This window comes from Guyanagaster necrorhizus, assembly GCF_019112545.1.
Source record: "Guyanagaster necrorhizus MCA 3950 unplaced genomic scaffold BT62scaffold_14, whole genome shotgun sequence".
NCBI lineage: Eukaryota > Fungi > Basidiomycota > Agaricomycetes > Agaricales > Physalacriaceae > Guyanagaster > Guyanagaster necrorhizus.
Window position 1 is genome coordinate 1,254,342 of NW_025064893.1, and position 16,041 is coordinate 1,270,382.

The window sequence follows — 16,041 nt, forward strand, 5'->3', positions numbered from 1 at the left end:
TGGTCCAGGGAATGAGTGTAGCGAGTTGTCGTCGGCGATTGGGCTTCCCTTTGGTTCGACGACCCGGACAATTACTCCATCCCGCACCATAAACCCGAGGTGGACCGCTTCGGGATCATCCCGAATGGGGTCCTTCCCGCTTGATTCTGCTTGGTCTGGGGGAGGTTGTCCGCCGAGGAGCCGGCTTCCTCTGCCGGTCCAGGGATTCTGGGTTTGGGGAGCCTGCCATGCCGGTCGGTTCCTGGTTCGAATAAGCCGTGATGCCATACTTCGGATTGACGGGCTATCTTCGGCCCGACTCCGAATGGAGGGGGCGATATAGACGGCCCGTTTCGGTTGAACGGGGGGAGTATGTGGCATTGGTGCCGGTGCTGTTGATTCGTTGACAGGCCGATATGGGGGTAGCGGCACGAGCAGATCCTCTGGATGCCACCGCCCATATTCTTTCCATGCGTATTCCGTTGCGGCATACTGTAAAACCTTTTCTTTTTCAGTTCCTCCCGCGTACCTATATTCAAGTCCTAGGGGCATCGCATACCAGCACACGTCCCGCCATAAGTAATTCCTCCCCTGCTCGTATAACTCCTGGTATTCCCTGTTCCTGGCTCTTTCAATCTCCTCCCGCAGTGCTTCTTCATCAGTATCTTCCCCTGCTCGCTCCAGTCGTCGTTGATATGGATCATCACTGTCCTCGCTGTCCTCCTCGTCGCCCTTGTCCCTGCTGTCCCCTTCCTTGAGGAGGGAACTGACGGGCTGGTCGTAAATGGACGGCACGGCTGGTCGAAGGGTCGTCAGGGACCCTCCCGTTGACTTGGGTGCTTGGCCCGTCATCTCCTCGGTCACTTGTTCGAGCAATGGGAGGACTCCTAAGTCGGCTATAGCGCGTTCCGCCGCGCACTCTTGTCTCCTCCAGTTCTCGGCTATAGACACTGAAGAGTCGCTGGAACTCGGGATTGAGGAACTGCTGAGTGATCCTGCTACCCAGGAATCACTGGAGAGCCCTGTCGGAGATGTGGGCATTGTCGGGTACTCGGAGCCCATAGGCTCCGAGAACGGAGTCGGCATCTGAGGAGATAGTGTCGGTATGGGCGGGATATTCGAGGATGACAGGTCGGGACCTTTCAGCATTTCCTCGCCTGATTGCTTCGTCCCAGCTGACGATGCTGGCGGGTCCCGTCCATGGGTCGTCGTCTGAGCTGGGTTCTCTAAAGGGAGATCCGTTGTCGGAACGGAGCTCATACTCCCTAGGAGAAGCTGACCCCATCCTCTCGATCTCCTCTCTCCTTCTTCGTTCCCTTCCCTGTCTGTCATACTCTGCGGCCTCATATTGCTCTCGGGCCTCTTCTCGGACATAGTCGGCGAGCTCCTCCTGGGTTCGCCTGATTTCTTCTTCTCGGTTCTGATTCTGCTGCTGCTGCTGCCATACTGCTTCGTCGTAATTGAAGAGAACGGCAAGGTCCCACTCTGGGAATATTCACTGGATAATTCTTCTTGTCGTGGCTCTTCCCCTTTCGCTAGCAGTCCCGACCTCGGGCTCGCTTCCCACGTGGAGGTGCCGGTAGGGATCCCCCGCTGCCGAGATGGCAATATCCGCATTGTCATAGTCGGGGTGTATTGCCCTTCCTTGGGGGTCGTCGACCCCCAGCCTACTGACGGATGGACTGGGGTCGGAGTTGGGCTCGGTGGGGGTTTCGGGGGGGTTCTGAGGGGTGTGGGGACCTCGGCGGGATCCCGTAGCCATCCGAGCGGCATCAAGGGAGTCCCGAGCACGGTTTCCAATCCCTGAGGGAATTGGGGAGGCGGAATGCTCGGGGGAGCTGGCCGGAGTGATGTAGTTGGAGACCTCGGCGGGCTCCTGAGCAACGTTCGTCGTCCACGGATTCCGGAACCCTGTGAGCGCAGGGTGGCGGTCTCCGCTGTATTGTCGGGGTCGTTCGGGTCCTTCTTCCTCATGAAGGCTCCTCTGATCCGGGTCGCTAGTCCCGGTTTCTGGTACGGGTCCCCCTTGCGGGAAGAAGGACGCTTTGGCGGAGGGGGGGATGTCATGGAAAGGGAGATCGAGGGTTACGTTTCGTAGAATTTGTTGAATATGCTGGAACGCTTGATAGTGCCTGACTATCCAAGCTGCTACTGATTGTCGTCCGCGGCAAAGGGTGATGATGGCTAAGAGACCGAGCAATGTTCCGATGATGGAAGCTATTAGCTCGAAGAAGTCGTGATTTAGGTCTGCGGTTGTTACTGGCGGCATTTGGTTTCTCAGCACAATTGGGCTTGAGAAAGGGGATGTGAAAGCTTCGAGCTAATTGTTAAGCCCAAGCGACACGTGACAAGACAACACGTGATAGACAGATGTCCCTTCGCACTTCGAGGGATCACCTGAATCCACTTATGATGTTATCAACTCGGTGTGTCACAAGGCCACTGAATGGCTCGAGAGTAGGATGGTATGAATATAAACTTTAGCTCGAAGCTGGGGTATACCAGTGAGAGCTGTCGGTCTTAAATACTGTACAGGTAATGCTAATAATATGACTACTTATTGTGTCAACCTGTGTCCATGGTGCTCGTCACCCTTGAGCATCGTTGTTGTGCATAAAAGGGTAATTGTGCATTGTCAAGCATCATTGTATCTAGGCGGCTCAGTTGTGCTTACTAAGCCCTTCCCATGGTCTCGTGTTCTGACTAAGCCTAAATAGGGGTGAAAAAGGGAAAGAAAAAGGAAAAATCGTAACATTAAGATTCACCATCAGCAATGCAGATGAGGCTGTTTTTTACTAGATCAAATCAGAGACCAAATATACTATTGTCACAGTTGCCACAGATGATTTCACCATCATTGCAGACTCCCAAAATGAATCAGACTGATTCAAATGAGAAATAGGCTCACATTTTGAGCTAGTTGATCTCAGACTCATACATTGGCTCTTGGGGATGCATATCACTCAGGACTGGGAAAGGTGCACCATCAGCATTGGACAGCCAGCCTACATTGACCAGATCACAAAACAATTTGGAGTTCAGGACATGGCACCATTTGCAATGCCAATAGAAGTGAATCTTGATCTAAATCTAGATTCACCCTCCATATCCATGGAATCTGTTATGCCACACAAAAAAGCACTCTATTGTGAGCTGCTAGAGTCCCTTATATATGTTGCAGTTGGATCTCACTCTGAAATCAGCTATCTGGTATCAGCATTATCACAATTTGTGGAAGACCCACATTTAACTCACCTAAAAGCAGGATTTCAAGTCCTCTGTTATCTCAAGGGTACATGCAATCAACAGCTCATAATCAGTGATCCTGACATCAGTCCTAAGGGCTATCATGATGCAGCATACACCAACCAGCCTGAGCAAAAGTCTATGTCTGGATTTATCCTATTCATGGGTCAAGACACTGTTATGTGGACATTGAAAAAGCAACCAATTGTTACTGTCTCCACCAGTGAATCAGAATATATTGGACTCACACCAGCATTGAAGAACATGATATAGCTTCACAAACTTCTCTCAGAGCTCTCTATCTTTGTTGCAAATCCTTCTATTTACCTAACAAACCCTACTATCCTCTTCTCTGATAGTCAAAATGCACTTTCTATTGCCAAGGATTCAGTATTCCATGAACAAACAAAACATATTAGAGTTCAATACCATTTCATTCACCAAACCATCAAGCAAGGCCACATCAGACTGATGTACTGCCCAACTGATAACATGGTTGCCAACATTCTCATGAAACCATTGGCTCATCCAAAATTCAAGAAGTTTGCAGAGGCACTGGGCATCATGTAAGCAAACCATTTACATTTCAAGGGAGAGTGTTAGATATAGGAATAGTATGATACACACATGTTCACTTACCTATTTGATATTCCTTTCTTTTTCAGCATGTCACACCATTCTGCACATCTCAGCTTTCAACCATAACACTGAGATGTGAGTACCTTCTATACATATCTATCCTTGATCATATTTACTTATCACCTATGTAGTAATGTTATGATGTTTTATCCTAGGTAAATAACAAAGCTTTCAACCATAATGCTGAGATTAATGTTATGACATTTTATCCTAGCATCAGTTCTCTTCTGAAACTTTTTTCCTCATTCACCATGTCCACACTCCTACCTCATTAACTCCAACACAGCTGCATTACTGGCCTGTCTGACTGGATCACCCTTCAACAACTCTAATGATTGGGGCATGAGCTGTGTATTGAAGGCTTGTTTTGTTAAATTCAAGATTTGGTCTTTGGAAAGAGTGTCAGTGAGAGTACTCCAATCCTTAAAGCTGCTGACAGCAATGATCTTGATCTGTGTCTTATCAAGCAAGATGTGCTAACAAATCTTATGATGTGCATCTTTATACCAGTTATAATAATGATGGTTGTTGTATCCAGTATAAAGATGCACACTATAAGATTTATCAGTGTATCTTGCTTGATAAGGCATGGACCAAGATCATCACTGCCAGCAGCTTTAAGAATTGGACTACTCTCACCAACACTCTTCTCAAGGATCAAATCTTGGATTTAGCAAAACAAGCCTTCAGTATACAGCTCATGCTCCAATCATTAGAGTTGTTATTGAAGAGTGGTCCAATCAGGCAGGCCAGTAATACAGCTGTGAATGAAGCACTGAGGAGTGTATCTTTGATACAGTCAATAGTACTGACCTGGAGTATCTGCTTATGATGTAGAATATCTATGACTGGGTTTTCTCTAGAACAATTTGATTATTTGACAAGTACTTATGTATTACTATGGATTGTTGATAATAAGCTATGAGATCCTCATTGTCTTGTGAGCTTGGAGGTGCTTGTTGAATAATGAGGAGGAAACTGGCAAGGGCAATAGATGACACTTTGGATAATTATCACTCTGACAGGCAGCATTGTCATGGGCACCACCTTTGCTCTCTGGTTCTGGTGAGAGACAATCAGCTCCTCAGTATTTGGCAAAAAAGGAATGCCTTGGGTATGTACTCAAAATAATTAAGCATCTGATAATTTACACACTCTATTTATCTTCTATTGTTCCCTCCAGACCAGGAGCACTCATCACTTGACTCATCAACCTGTAGCTAGATCCAGGGCTTCCCAAAAATGCAATTGACCTTTTAATTGTACATGTCTCCTCCAAAAATCTAATGCATGTTCTGCAATGCCTCGAGCACCTTTCGCAGCTCCTCCTCCTCCAGCTCTAAACCTTGATCAAATATCTTTTCATCAGTCTTCGGATCTGATATCAGTAGCAGCTCCAAAAAGTCTCCATCCACAAACCCGTACGATGCTTCATCCACGGGTCTCGGCCTTGTATTCTTTGGAGCCCGATAACGAGCATGGCTAACACCCCCCACGCCCGAAATCACCTGCCCCATATCCACTTGAAGGTTCTTCAGCTTTGTCCCAAGCCCCTCGTCACCAACGTCGACTATAACCCCAATACGTCCGGAGCTGGTACAGAATACGTGTGTTGGTTCCAAAGCCAATGTATTGTCATCTTTAGGAGCGATTGAGCCTGGCCGTTTATCATCAGCACATCGTCTGACCAGTAAGACGGTTTGGTTTACCTCGAAGGAACTTAGATACAAGGTCACCAACATGGTAGAACCCGTCGCGTTTAAGAACAGGTCGAGCATGTACCATGTCCAATGAGAACGAAAATAGGTTTAACGCATCCTAAGCAAAACACGTAAAGTAACACTTACCCAGAAAAGAGAAATGCTTACACTGGCCCCGATGATTCCCTTCCCTTCACACGTCTCTACGGCTAATGGCCACAGTGGTTCATAGTCCCTCGCAATCATGTCCAATCGTGACCTGGGTCCCGGCGTGATCTGGAGCAAAGAGACAGACTGTATGCAGTCGCATGCTACGAGGCAATCCTCCCCCCGCGCTACCACGTTGGCTACAATGTAGTTGTGGTTCCAGACAGACAATTTCGATAGGGAGAAAGTAGAAGGCTCTGATTCGTTCTGCGCTAAGCGATAAAGTGATACCTGCCACCAAACTCGTAAGAAAGGAGACGCTACGCAACTTGAAGAAGTAACATACAGAAGAGTTGACCGCGGCAGCTATAAGACCACCTGTGGTCGTCGCTAGCGAATACGGGCAACCGCTTATCTCAACAGATGTAACGAAAGAAAGTGTCGCTTCTGGACCAGATTTATCTGCCGCGAGGACGATCAACCTCCCCCGAGTCGGCCCCCTTTCCCCAGGTTCGTAGATATATGCCCCGAGACAGAAAAATGTCCTCAACTCGTCATTTACGTCCACGCTTCGTGTAGTCATTGAGACCACTGTCTCATTAACTTCGGCGGAGAATTCACACAAAACTGACGTAGATTTAAGCAGCGAAATAGATCGAGGAGCTTAGCACTCACCTTTAAAAGTCGTCTCATCCAGCAATTTGAAGAGACTTCGCGTCGATTCTGCATCACCAATTCGAAAAGGTTCTGTACGAGTACAGACGACACCAAAACACCTAAGCGCTGGAACGTGCGCAATTTTTATGGGGTTGTCAAGCCCGAGAGGTATCTGTCACAGGCCGCATCAATATCAATCCGGAGAACGACACAAAAACAAGCACTGACTGATTGTATATGTAGCTTATCGAGGTCTTTGACTCTTCCTATAGCCAATCCGTTGGCATTGGCAAGAATGAGCGTCGATGGATAATCATCCGAATTCAGCAAAGTAGCCGCGGACACATCCTGCGGAACAGTATCAGTCTTCTCCTATGATCTCGGTGAGCTGAGAGAAACGGACCCGGAGGATGATATGCGAATATTGTAGTCGTCCCCTCGGGCATGAAATGACCATCGTTTTGTCCGCAACCGCCAGTACCCCACGCGTCCCGTCTCCGATTCTATTGGGAGATAGTTCCACCGGGCCGCTTCCCAACGCGACAAGCTTCATCTCGGTAAATTGGTTCCCTGACCACACGAACGACACCACAGTCCCATTAGCCAGGCCAGCTAGGAGGTATGGCCTATAGTCATCCCCGTTCTTCTCTGTAGTACCAAAGTTGTAAAAGAGGATGGATCGGACGGTGGCAGGAAGCTGGGGGGTTTCATACTGGAAAGTGAATCCTGACGATGCAATGTTGTATATTTTGATCTGGTTGGTGTGCCAGAACGCGGCGGCCACCTGAATGGAGAAGTACTTGGACTCATTCATAGGAATGCAAGAAACACAGGATATCTCCGTTGGTAACCAGGGTGGATAGGTATCGGGGCCATGCCTAGTTTTGCATTGTCAGTTCATAAGTGACTATAAGTAATCGTTAAGACTGACTTCGGTTGCGGGGGTATCGCATTCTGAGCAAAATATAGCTTGCTTTGTCTTATGTGTGAAAACAGTGGTCAACTAAAGGCAATAAACCCAATGTGGACACTTACACGACCTGTACCAGCTTTTTGTTGTCGACCTTGAGCGTAAGTAACTGGCCTCCTGCGAGCGCCAAGAGAACCTGGCTGGCGTTTACACTGGCAGCAACGATCTCGACACCACCTATCGGCTTCCAGTGGTCTATTTGTAGAAATTTGTCCAGTAGAAAAACGCCGCGCGGTGCAACTTGCACAATCATCGAAGAACTGTTATAAGATGAAGTGCCGACTTCTCTTGCTGTTATATTATAGACACAAAGCGTGGGTGTATCGGTGACAAAACCGTTCAGGGCAGAATTCTCCAGGACAAGCGTCGAAAAAGAATCGAACCTCAAGAAATGAGTCTCTTCCAAGGTCGAAACAACTATTCCAGTGTGCAAGGTTTCTTTGTATTCATCCCGGACAGACCATATCTTGACCACATTCGTGAGACCAACGATTGAAGCGAGTTCCTGGAAATCCAGGCCTGTTCTGACGATATTGACTGAACCCGTATTTTGACCGCCAGAACATGTCACAACTTGGCACTACAAAGAGGGTGAGAGGACAGGAGTGAGCTATGAGCGAGCACTAACATGACCACTGTCATACAGGTCCACTAGGACTGCATCCACGATAGGCGCAATGTTTTTGAAGGATGAAAGCAATTCGAGGTAAGACCCTTCGCTCTTGATCACCTTCCCTTTCTCTTTAGGTAGCTCATCGCCGGTGGCCTTTTGTTTCCCTTTACTTGAGGTGACAAGCGTAGACGTAGATATCGTCGGGATGTTGCATGCGATATTTATGGAGGATGAAGACACTGGTGAATTATGGATTTTAAGAAGCTGGGAGTCGCCTTTGAAAGACCCCAAGTAGACAATCTGGTTGGTGATGTATGTAAGTGTCCTTGGAGATGATGTCTAAAAAGCCTTAGTACGGAGGGATTACTAGGTAACGTCATCAGGACTAACCTCTCCGAGGGGAATGAGAACAAGGCCATGCTCATCGAATGTTGCCAGGGACAGTAAACATAGACGTCCGAAAGAGTCACCGATTAAGAATTTGAGTGCATCGTCTCCAATTGACGAGACCCTAAAGCACACGTTATCATACGGACGTCCCAAGCCCAAGTGAAAGAATCCCTACGCAGTGACAGCGCCAAACGGCCACAAAACCGTCCCTTTCGCTTGTCTGATCCTATCGTTCCTTTCTTTATCCTTGGCAATGGCCTCCTGTATTTGGTCTTCGTTCCCACTCTGCTTCATAGCGGCTGATTTTCGCCTCTTCTGTTCAACCTTCTTCTGAGCTTGTACGTTATTCAACGCGTAGAAGATAATCTTTCTTCCGCCAACAACGAGAATGCCGTCATTTATATCAGTGCCTTCAGGAGTCGAGACTGGAATTAGCTGTGGAATGTCGTCCTCTGGATAAGGAAACGCCTCTGATGAAATGATAGTCTGGTGCAACACGACAGATGGGTCTTGAGATAGATCAGGTATACTGCTCCAGTCAGTCAGGTCCCGTGCCAAGAGCTGAAGTCGACGATGATTATCCAAATGAAGTATTGCCAGCGCGAATTCTTCATCTGGCAAGGGAAGAAGTGTAAAACTAAGAACGTTGTTCTCGGGTATTCTGGTTCCAAGTAAGCGAATGAACACTAACAAGAATTCTTAGATACGCACGAGACATCGACGTCTTTTACATAGGACCCATTCTCAAGCGTCAAGACCTTGAGCTTCCCTTGATAGCAACTGACAACCGCTAACTGACCCGATGGGTCGACAAGGATATCCGAGAAGAACTCGGCTGGTCTAACACTCGGACTTCGTTCGGACAGTGACAACTGCTTATCCAGCTTCAGATTTTGCTCCCTCTCGGAGAACGATAAGAACAACAATTCTGGTTCCGGCTGATCAAGCAAGACTACAATATTTGACCGAGCCGAATCCTATAAAGAAGGTCAATAGAGGAGATAAAGCTACATTGGTAGAACGTACGGTTATCGGTACCGCCTTCACTGACAAAACCTTGCCCCAGATCTGAAGCGTACACACATGCTTCAATCCCCTGCTCTCAGTGGAATGGACCTCGATGGCATTGAGCTTGGCTACGACGAGATGCTCAGCAGTAGAAGAAAGTCGGCACTTGCAGGAAGAAACGACGGCGGAGGGTTGATGAAAAGTCGATACGATTCTTGTTGGGCTCATCGTCGCCTCCGTTCAGCTTGCAAGTGTTCGACGGAACCGGCACGATCATGAATTCGCCTGACAAATGTCTATGACGTACTCAGCACATGATGCGAACTTGAACGCAGCGATCGGGGAACTCGGTGCACCCAGCGTCTTTCTTCCATCATGGGCTGTGGATACACTTGATCTTGTGTGCCATGGCGAGAGAAAAAAGTACCCAGCAGTCTCCTGGCATTAAGAGGAATACGACGACCAGCTCTAGGGGGACTCCGAGCCACAGGCCTCAGGCTTGGCTCTTGTGGTCTCTGATATTTCTTGTCATTGCTGTCTTCCTTGCTCTCGTATACAATGTTTATTTTAATCAAAGAAACAGCCCTCCATTCGAGGTAGTTGATCTACCTGGGAGGGGTAAAGGTGTAATCGCCTCTCGGGATATCCAGGTCTGTCTAGAGAAGTTTTTAGCGGTGCAAAGGGTTAATTGACGCCCACAGCGAGGTGAACTGGTCATTCAAGAAAAGCCCCTGTTCATTGTGCCCTATTCCAGTCCGTATCTCTTTCCTCCGCCCCGAGTGGTGCCAGTATCTGAAGATCATATTCAGCTTCTGATTCACCTACTGCTCTGATTTCGCATCGTGTCCAGTCGTTGAATGACCTGGACTATCACGCATTTTTCAATCTCTCTTATGTCAACTTTCCCAAGAGCATGGATCCCGAGGTATTTCGGGACGAGGTGGCGATGGCTATATTCCAGACCAATGCCGTTGCAGTTGGACAGGGTGTCGGTATATTCCCTCGCATGGCGAGGCTGAACCACGGATGCTCCAGTGCATTTAATGTCGTTTACTCTTGGCGTCAAGAAAAAGGCGAAATTGTTGTACATGCCTTGCAAAATATTTCCAGGGGCCAGGTTCGTAACAAGTTCCTTTGCTAACTAGCAGATATTTTTTAAATCAATGAATCACGCATGCAGGAGCTTTTAACGACGTATACGGATACAAAGCGACCCAGGAAAGAACGAAGGTACACCTTCCAAGCTCTTAAGTGACTGCTGCAATGGAGCTAAGCCCGTGTTAGGGAGTATCTTTCAAAGCACTATGGGTTTCACTGCATGTGTTCCGTCTGTTCTCTCCCTCCCTTCCAATCTCAAGCATCAGACGAGCGGTTGAACTCAATCTCCGAGTTGTACAGCCTATTTTCAACATGGGGGACACACAGTATCCGCGGTACAGAAGCGATCGACGTTGTACGGCGCATCTGGACCTCGACAAATGAAGAAGGGTATTACAGCGAGCGTGGGCAATTATTTGCTGATGCTGCCCTGGTGTCACTGTCACACTCTGAGTAAGTCAACAGCAAAGTGGGATACTTTCTCGGGGTAGAAGTTTAACCCGTTTCATTGTAGTGTCTCCGCTGCGCGAGCATGGGCTACGGTTGCTGCCGAATGGTATGGGTACGAGCTGGGACAGGATTCTGAACAAGTGGCTAACATGGGTGCTATAATTGCAAGACCTGAAGCGCATTACGCTTGGGGAACGAGAGAGCACCTGATAGTCGGAGGTCCATGATGGAAATTTGCTACCCTCCACGACGTTGTAACATGTGAACATTTAGTTTCAGAGCATACGATGGTATGGTAGATTATGATGCATTACCGACTGAAGCAAAGCCAACCAAAAGCTGCTGCAGCAAATGCGCCAACCGCGCCCGAGACGATTGCCTGGTCCCAATACAGAGGACGTGGCTCGACGACCTTCGTGGTCATACGCTCCCGTTTAGAGGCCTCTTCTCTCTCCTTCTCCAATCTAAGTGTATTCTCTGCAAGCACTGTCAAAACCCTGACCTGCTCCTCCAACTCCTTCCTAATCTCTGCCAACCCCACTTCTGTGGCCTCCCTCGCCTCCTTACTCAACTCCTCCGTCTTCTTCTCGAACGTCTGTGCCAGCCGCCGTCTCTTCCACGGTTCGACAAACAGAATGGCCATGATAAACACCAACAAGTTGAGCGCTAAAACCGTGAGCTGCCCGTATGTCGATGCACTTCGGATTTTATCGGACCAAACCTGCTCTTCGTGGTATCTTCCCAGAATCGCCCGCATGAGCTCGCTAAACTCCCTGTCTAGGGCCGCCTCCGAGTCGTCTACAGCGGCTTTTGCTCGGGCCTCCTCATGCTCAATCGTGTGGTCCTCCCTAACAACAGCAGTAAACCGGAGGACGTCGTTGTCGTTCCACGTATGTTTACGCTGTAGCATGTCGTTGACTTCTCGTTGGGAATTGGATCGCTGTGCCACGGCTTTGTCATAGGCAAGTTTTGCGTCCCGACGTGCCTGTCGCGTAGCTTTTATTCGTGCCTCTAAAGGAATACCAGTTAGCTAACGCGGCAGAGATATTGAGCAGAGCTTGCGCACGACTTACACGCACCTTGTTCTACCACCTGACGTTTAAGCACCTCAATCTCTTCATATCCAGTGACTTTGTTCAACTGTGCGCCCAACTGAGAAAAGTTAGATTTCGTTGTTTCGGTGAAATCGTCGGCCTTCGTGCGCAGTATGATAGCAGCCTGATCTGCCCATTCAAGAAGACGATTTTTAACTTGTTGCAGGGCAATGGGAGGTTCCGATTTCGATGACGACGGGTCCGAAGGTTGTTTGGCTGCTTCGGAGGATTCGGGTTCATGACGAGGTGGCGTGCTATCTGACGACGGCGGTCGGGCTGATTTCCATGACGGCGTGGTCGAGAAGGAGCGAAGGGGAAATGTCCTCGGTGCACGAGATGCCGCACGGAGCATGAAGGTGAAGGGAGGAAGTAAGCAAAGCGTACTAAACACCACGGGCCGAATTCGCGTCGAATTTCGTATAAGCAGTTCGTATAGAATATAATATTCTATTCCATTCTATGTAGTCAATGCATCCAAGGCATCCCAATAATAAGTGGAATGTACAATAATGAGTTTCAGAATGTCGTCGTTAGAAAAGAATAATGCAGGCATCGCGGGCCATAAATGACTATGAAATTAACACAACCTCTGCCTGTGTACCATTAGCCGTTTAACTCCAGACATCTAACAAGAGTCTTGACCGCTCTTTCAGCATCTTTACTTCCGCCGTACCTTCGACTTCAGCCAATCCACCCTTGGCCTCACCCAAAATTTTGGCCAGAACCTCCTCGACAGCCTTGCTCATGTTCTTCGCCTCACCGCAGATATACACGTATCCCTTTCCATTGATGATAGAATCAGCGATGTTCTGGCGGTCTTCCCAGATAAGGTCCTGCACGTAAATTTTGCTGCCGTCGGGCCTGTATTTCTCTCGCGAGAAGGAACAGTGAAGCGTGAATTTGCCCTTCAGTTCTTCTTGGTACTGCGGCCATTCTTCCTTGTATAGGAAGTCCTCGGTCGATTTACGGCATCCATAGAACAGCGTAATCCTACCCCAGTCAGCGAGAGCATCCGGCCCGTTTTTCTCAAGAGTACGGCGAGCAAGAGCAACACGTTCCTGCACGAAACCACGGAATGGAGCGACACCCTGCCAAAGAAAGTGCGCATTAGAAACGGCCGGACGATGGTAGTTGAATACTTACAGTTCCAGGACCAATCATGATGACGGGGCTCTTGGGATTGGTTGGCAAACGGAACGTAGACCGACGAACGTGTATCGGTGATTTGTAGATGGTCTCCTGGTGATAAGCACCACGGGGGCCATTGATAGCATAAGCAGGGAGAGCCGCATTGGCGATACCGGTACTCGAAACCAACGGAACTGTCTCCCCGTTCGCGGCGTATTTGAGGTTCAACAAGAAATTGGAACCAACACCATACACCCAGCGAGTAGGGACTTTGTCACCCTCCGACGTGTACTTCAGAGTAACGCAAGTAACGTGGATGGAGTTGGGGTTGATCTTGGGGCTAGAAGAAATAGAGTAGTACCGGGGTTGCAGGCGAGGAATGGAGGACACGATCAAGTCGAAAGGAATGTTCCAAACGGAAGTATTGCTCGTAGAGGGAATTGCGGTAATGTCGTTTCCAGCGGCAGTCTGGAGAATTTCTCCAACCTTCAGGCATCCCTTGCCGACGACGTCCGCGTAAGTCTCCTTGTTAGAGTTGACTTCCTTTAAGAAAGCTTCTGCCTCAGGAGTGGGAGCGAACTTTGAGAGGGAACCGAGAATCTGACGACCGGCCATGGCGCTGATATCAATGTAGTGACGAAGGACAGTGGCGTACGTAGTCGGAACAGGGAAAGGAACCTTGGCGAGGGCAGGGTCGAGGGATTCTATGCCAATGACAGTGTCCTTCTTGTCGTGAAGACCAAGAGTGCAAAGAAGACGGTCGACTTCGATTTCGGCGTTGGTGGGCCATACACCGACATGATCTCCATGCTGATAGGTAATGCCTGAACCCTCGATGTTTAGCTCAACATGAACGCAGTTTCTTTCACCAGTTACTGAGAAAAGCTCGCGTGCAACAGCGACTGGAGCGGCGTAAGGGTTCTTGGCGTCATGAATGCCCTTGGTCTTAGTGAGGGCGCGTGCGGAAAGCTCGCCTGAGGAACCTGTCAGTGCGGAAGCGACTAATGGAGAATAAGGTCCATACCGAGGTAAACCTTCTCCTCTGGATGAGATGCCAGTTCCGAGACTGCAAAGTCGGCGGTATCACCACCTTGGCCCTCCTCGACGCCTAGGGCTTTGGCAAATGCTTCCCACATACCGTCCTTCCACTCAAGGTAGTCCTCCTCCATGCTCTTGTCGTCATCACCCTCACCGCGCTCGCCAATACGAGTGGCGCCCATGCCAGTCAAGTATTGGTCAACCTGTCTCGCGACCAAGTTGTAGTGCTCGTATGTCTTGTTACCCAACCCGAAAAGAACGTATTTGAGATTGTCCAACCTGTGAGAACCCTGGCTGAACTCGAAAGAATCCTCGCTCAGGTTCTGCAAGAGAGTGACGGCGTTATCTGTGGGTTCACCCTCGCCATAGCTAGCCATGACGAAGATAGCGGCTGCGCCTTCCGGAAGACTGTCTAGTGTTTCAAAGTCGTATTCCTCAGGGTCACAGACCAGAGAGGTGAGACCGAACTTGGCTTTTGCTTCTTTGGCTAGACGGATGGCATACTCTTCAGCTGTACCGGTTTGTGAGCCGTAGAAGATGACCAGGCGCTTGTTCTAGAGTGATTGAGGTGATACATCATGTAAGAGAAGAGCCAATGACCACATACCCCCGCCTTCATTTTGGCAGCGAAATCCCTAGGATTGACATCACCAGCTTGGGGAGATGTTGGCACTACAACTTTTTTCGGTTTGGCTACGGCGAAGAGCTGATCACGAAAGAGATAGGCCGCAGCGAGGACGACACCAATAACGAGGATGAAGACGTCGGATGAAGACGCCGAAGACATGCTAGCGGCCAGGAAGTACGGCACTGCAGAGCGGGCTGTAGTGTTGAGTTGGACGTCCATGGCGGCAGAGATACAAGGACGAGATTGACGTTACCTGAGTAGATATAGTCCCAGGAAGAGCCGTGGGTGCAGCGGTGATGGAAGTCAAAAAGAAAGAGGCCCAGGAATGCCCCACGCTTCGACGTGGCTCCGAATTTACCAAATGGCGTGTTGTTTGCTCAGTGTCCTTTCCTTTTCGGTTTGCCTTCAGGGTCAGATCCATCATTATTCACTTCACTGTGGACACGCTCCCGTCGCTCCCAAATTTCTTGGCCCTTCCTTCGAAACATTCTAGATTTTTCTCACTTTCCTTGTAGCTCATGCTACGGGCCCTTAGGAAATGGCTTACTACCGTATAGCATCGTAAGATAATTCCTCTGTGATCGCAAACCGGACATCGCCTTTCGGTATTACGCTACTCTGCTCCCGTTATCTGTCCCGAGATCCACTTTTGATTCCTTTGCATGCTGTGTCAGATATCTTCTCGGCTTGTTTCGCCTGTTTCGGTGCCCTTATCCTTGACGCCCGTTCATCTCCAACTCGTAGCCAGAGTATGACAGCCGCAGATGGCCCCCCTTAACGATTTTATCATATGGTCTGTCCAGCGACTCGCCGTCTCTCAGTCAAACCCGTCGATGGAGCGGACGTCGCGGACAGGTATCCTCTGTCTTGTGATTTCGTGGTGCTCATCGTCTTCCCACACCTTCCGAGTTGGTCGCAGGACTTTGCTGTGCGCGGACTTGTCGGAGGGCATTCCACGTATTGAGAGCGATTCCAGACCTTTGGGCGCATCAGCTTCTAGATCTTTTACCAGTCCTGGCCGACATTCAAAGTAATATTCTCAAACATTTGCGTGTTCGAACTTGTGTCTCGTACGAGTTTCTTGTATAATGGACTTTCATTCAATTTCTGTTATGTACAATTCGCCAAAAGATGATAGAAGCCTATTCATACAACATTCATGCTCGCGTATCGATCAAGGAGTATAAAAGATTTAAGCTTAGCGAGCTCTCAGTTTAACTTTAAAGATCGAACACATGACCACGAAACCTTGACTG

General features: G+C 48.9%; 4 protein-coding genes across 4 annotated transcripts; 1 reads left to right on the forward strand and 3 right to left on the reverse strand.

Moving 5' to 3' along the window:
- Positions 1-4,980: 4,980 nt before the first annotated feature.
- BT62DRAFT_969553 (uncharacterized protein) lies at positions 4,981-9,616 on the reverse strand. Its single transcript, XM_043188949.1, has 14 exons — positions 9,368-9,616; positions 9,053-9,318; positions 8,517-9,002; positions 8,342-8,462; positions 7,967-8,290; positions 7,404-7,918; positions 7,300-7,347; positions 6,772-7,246; positions 6,597-6,716; positions 6,387-6,540; positions 6,058-6,338; positions 5,733-6,002; positions 5,574-5,682; positions 4,981-5,521 (listed from the first exon to the last, which is right to left on the reverse strand). The coding sequence occupies exons 1-14, from the start codon at positions 9,575-9,577 to the stop codon at positions 5,148-5,150; spliced, it is 3,753 nt and encodes a 1,250-aa protein (XP_043039274.1). The 5' UTR covers positions 9,578-9,616; the 3' UTR covers positions 4,981-5,147.
- An 88-nt stretch (positions 9,617-9,704) lies between these two features.
- BT62DRAFT_932943 (SET domain-containing protein) lies at positions 9,705-11,211 on the forward strand. Its single transcript, XM_043186450.1, has 6 exons — positions 9,705-9,999; positions 10,051-10,102; positions 10,159-10,466; positions 10,530-10,579; positions 10,634-10,900; positions 10,962-11,211. Exons 1-6 carry the CDS (start codon positions 9,757-9,759, stop codon positions 11,122-11,124), a joined length of 1,083 nt encoding a protein of 360 aa, XP_043039275.1. The 5' UTR covers positions 9,705-9,756; the 3' UTR covers positions 11,125-11,211.
- Positions 11,140-12,116, reverse strand: BT62DRAFT_932944 (uncharacterized protein). The gene is made up of 2 exons (XM_043186451.1): positions 11,971-12,116; positions 11,140-11,908 (listed from the first exon to the last, which is right to left on the reverse strand). Exon 2 carries the CDS (start codon positions 11,805-11,807, stop codon positions 11,208-11,210), a length of 600 nt encoding a protein of 199 aa, XP_043039276.1. The 5' UTR covers positions 11,808-11,908; positions 11,971-12,116; the 3' UTR covers positions 11,140-11,207.
- A 408-nt stretch (positions 12,117-12,524) lies between these two features.
- On the reverse strand, positions 12,525-14,970 carry BT62DRAFT_932945 (cytochrome P450 oxidoreductase). Its single transcript, XM_043186452.1, has 4 exons — positions 14,765-14,970; positions 14,144-14,711; positions 13,135-14,093; positions 12,525-13,079 (listed from the first exon to the last, which is right to left on the reverse strand). Exons 1-4 carry the CDS (start codon positions 14,942-14,944, stop codon positions 12,603-12,605), a joined length of 2,184 nt encoding a protein of 727 aa, XP_043039277.1. The 5' UTR covers positions 14,945-14,970; the 3' UTR covers positions 12,525-12,602.
- Between the last annotated feature and the right edge of the window lie 1,071 nt (positions 14,971-16,041).

What these genes read in the sequence shown, in the direction of transcription:
- BT62DRAFT_969553 (XM_043188949.1), bottom strand. Translation starts at nt 9,577, where the DNA reads ATGAGCCCAACAAGAATCGTATCGACTTTTCATCAACCCTCCGCCGTC. An exon ending in GGATGAGACGACTTTTAAAG is followed by an intron (nt 6,339 to 6,386) that starts GTGAGTGCTAAG and finishes AATCTACGTCAG; the next exon opens with TTTTGTGTGAATTCTCCGCC. An exon ending in CTGCCGCGGTCAACTCTTCT is followed by an intron (nt 6,003 to 6,057) that starts GTATGTTACTTC and finishes GTTTGGTGGCAG; the next exon opens with GTATCACTTTATCGCTTAGC.
- BT62DRAFT_932943 (XM_043186450.1), top strand. Translation starts at nt 9,757, where the DNA reads ATGGCGAGAGAAAAAAGTACCCAGCAGTCTCCTGGCATTAAGAGGAAT. An exon ending in TCGCCTCTCGGGATATCCAG is followed by an intron (nt 10,000 to 10,050) that starts GTCTGTCTAGAG and finishes TGACGCCCACAG; the next exon opens with CGAGGTGAACTGGTCATTCA. An exon ending in GTGTCACTGTCACACTCTGA is followed by an intron (nt 10,901 to 10,961) that starts GTAAGTCAACAG and finishes GTTTCATTGTAG; the next exon opens with TGTCTCCGCTGCGCGAGCAT.
- BT62DRAFT_932944 (XM_043186451.1), bottom strand. Translation starts at nt 11,807, where the DNA reads ATGCTACAGCGTAAACATACGTGGAACGACAACGACGTCCTCCGGTTT.
- BT62DRAFT_932945 (XM_043186452.1), bottom strand. Translation starts at nt 14,944, where the DNA reads ATGTCTTCGGCGTCTTCATCCGACGTCTTCATCCTCGTTATTGGTGTC. An exon ending in CTGCCAAAATGAAGGCGGGG is followed by an intron (nt 14,712 to 14,764) that starts GTATGTGGTCAT and finishes CAATCACTCTAG; the next exon opens with AACAAGCGCCTGGTCATCTT. An exon ending in TCATGATTGGTCCTGGAACT is followed by an intron (nt 13,080 to 13,134) that starts GTAAGTATTCAA and finishes TTTCTTTGGCAG; the next exon opens with GGTGTCGCTCCATTCCGTGG.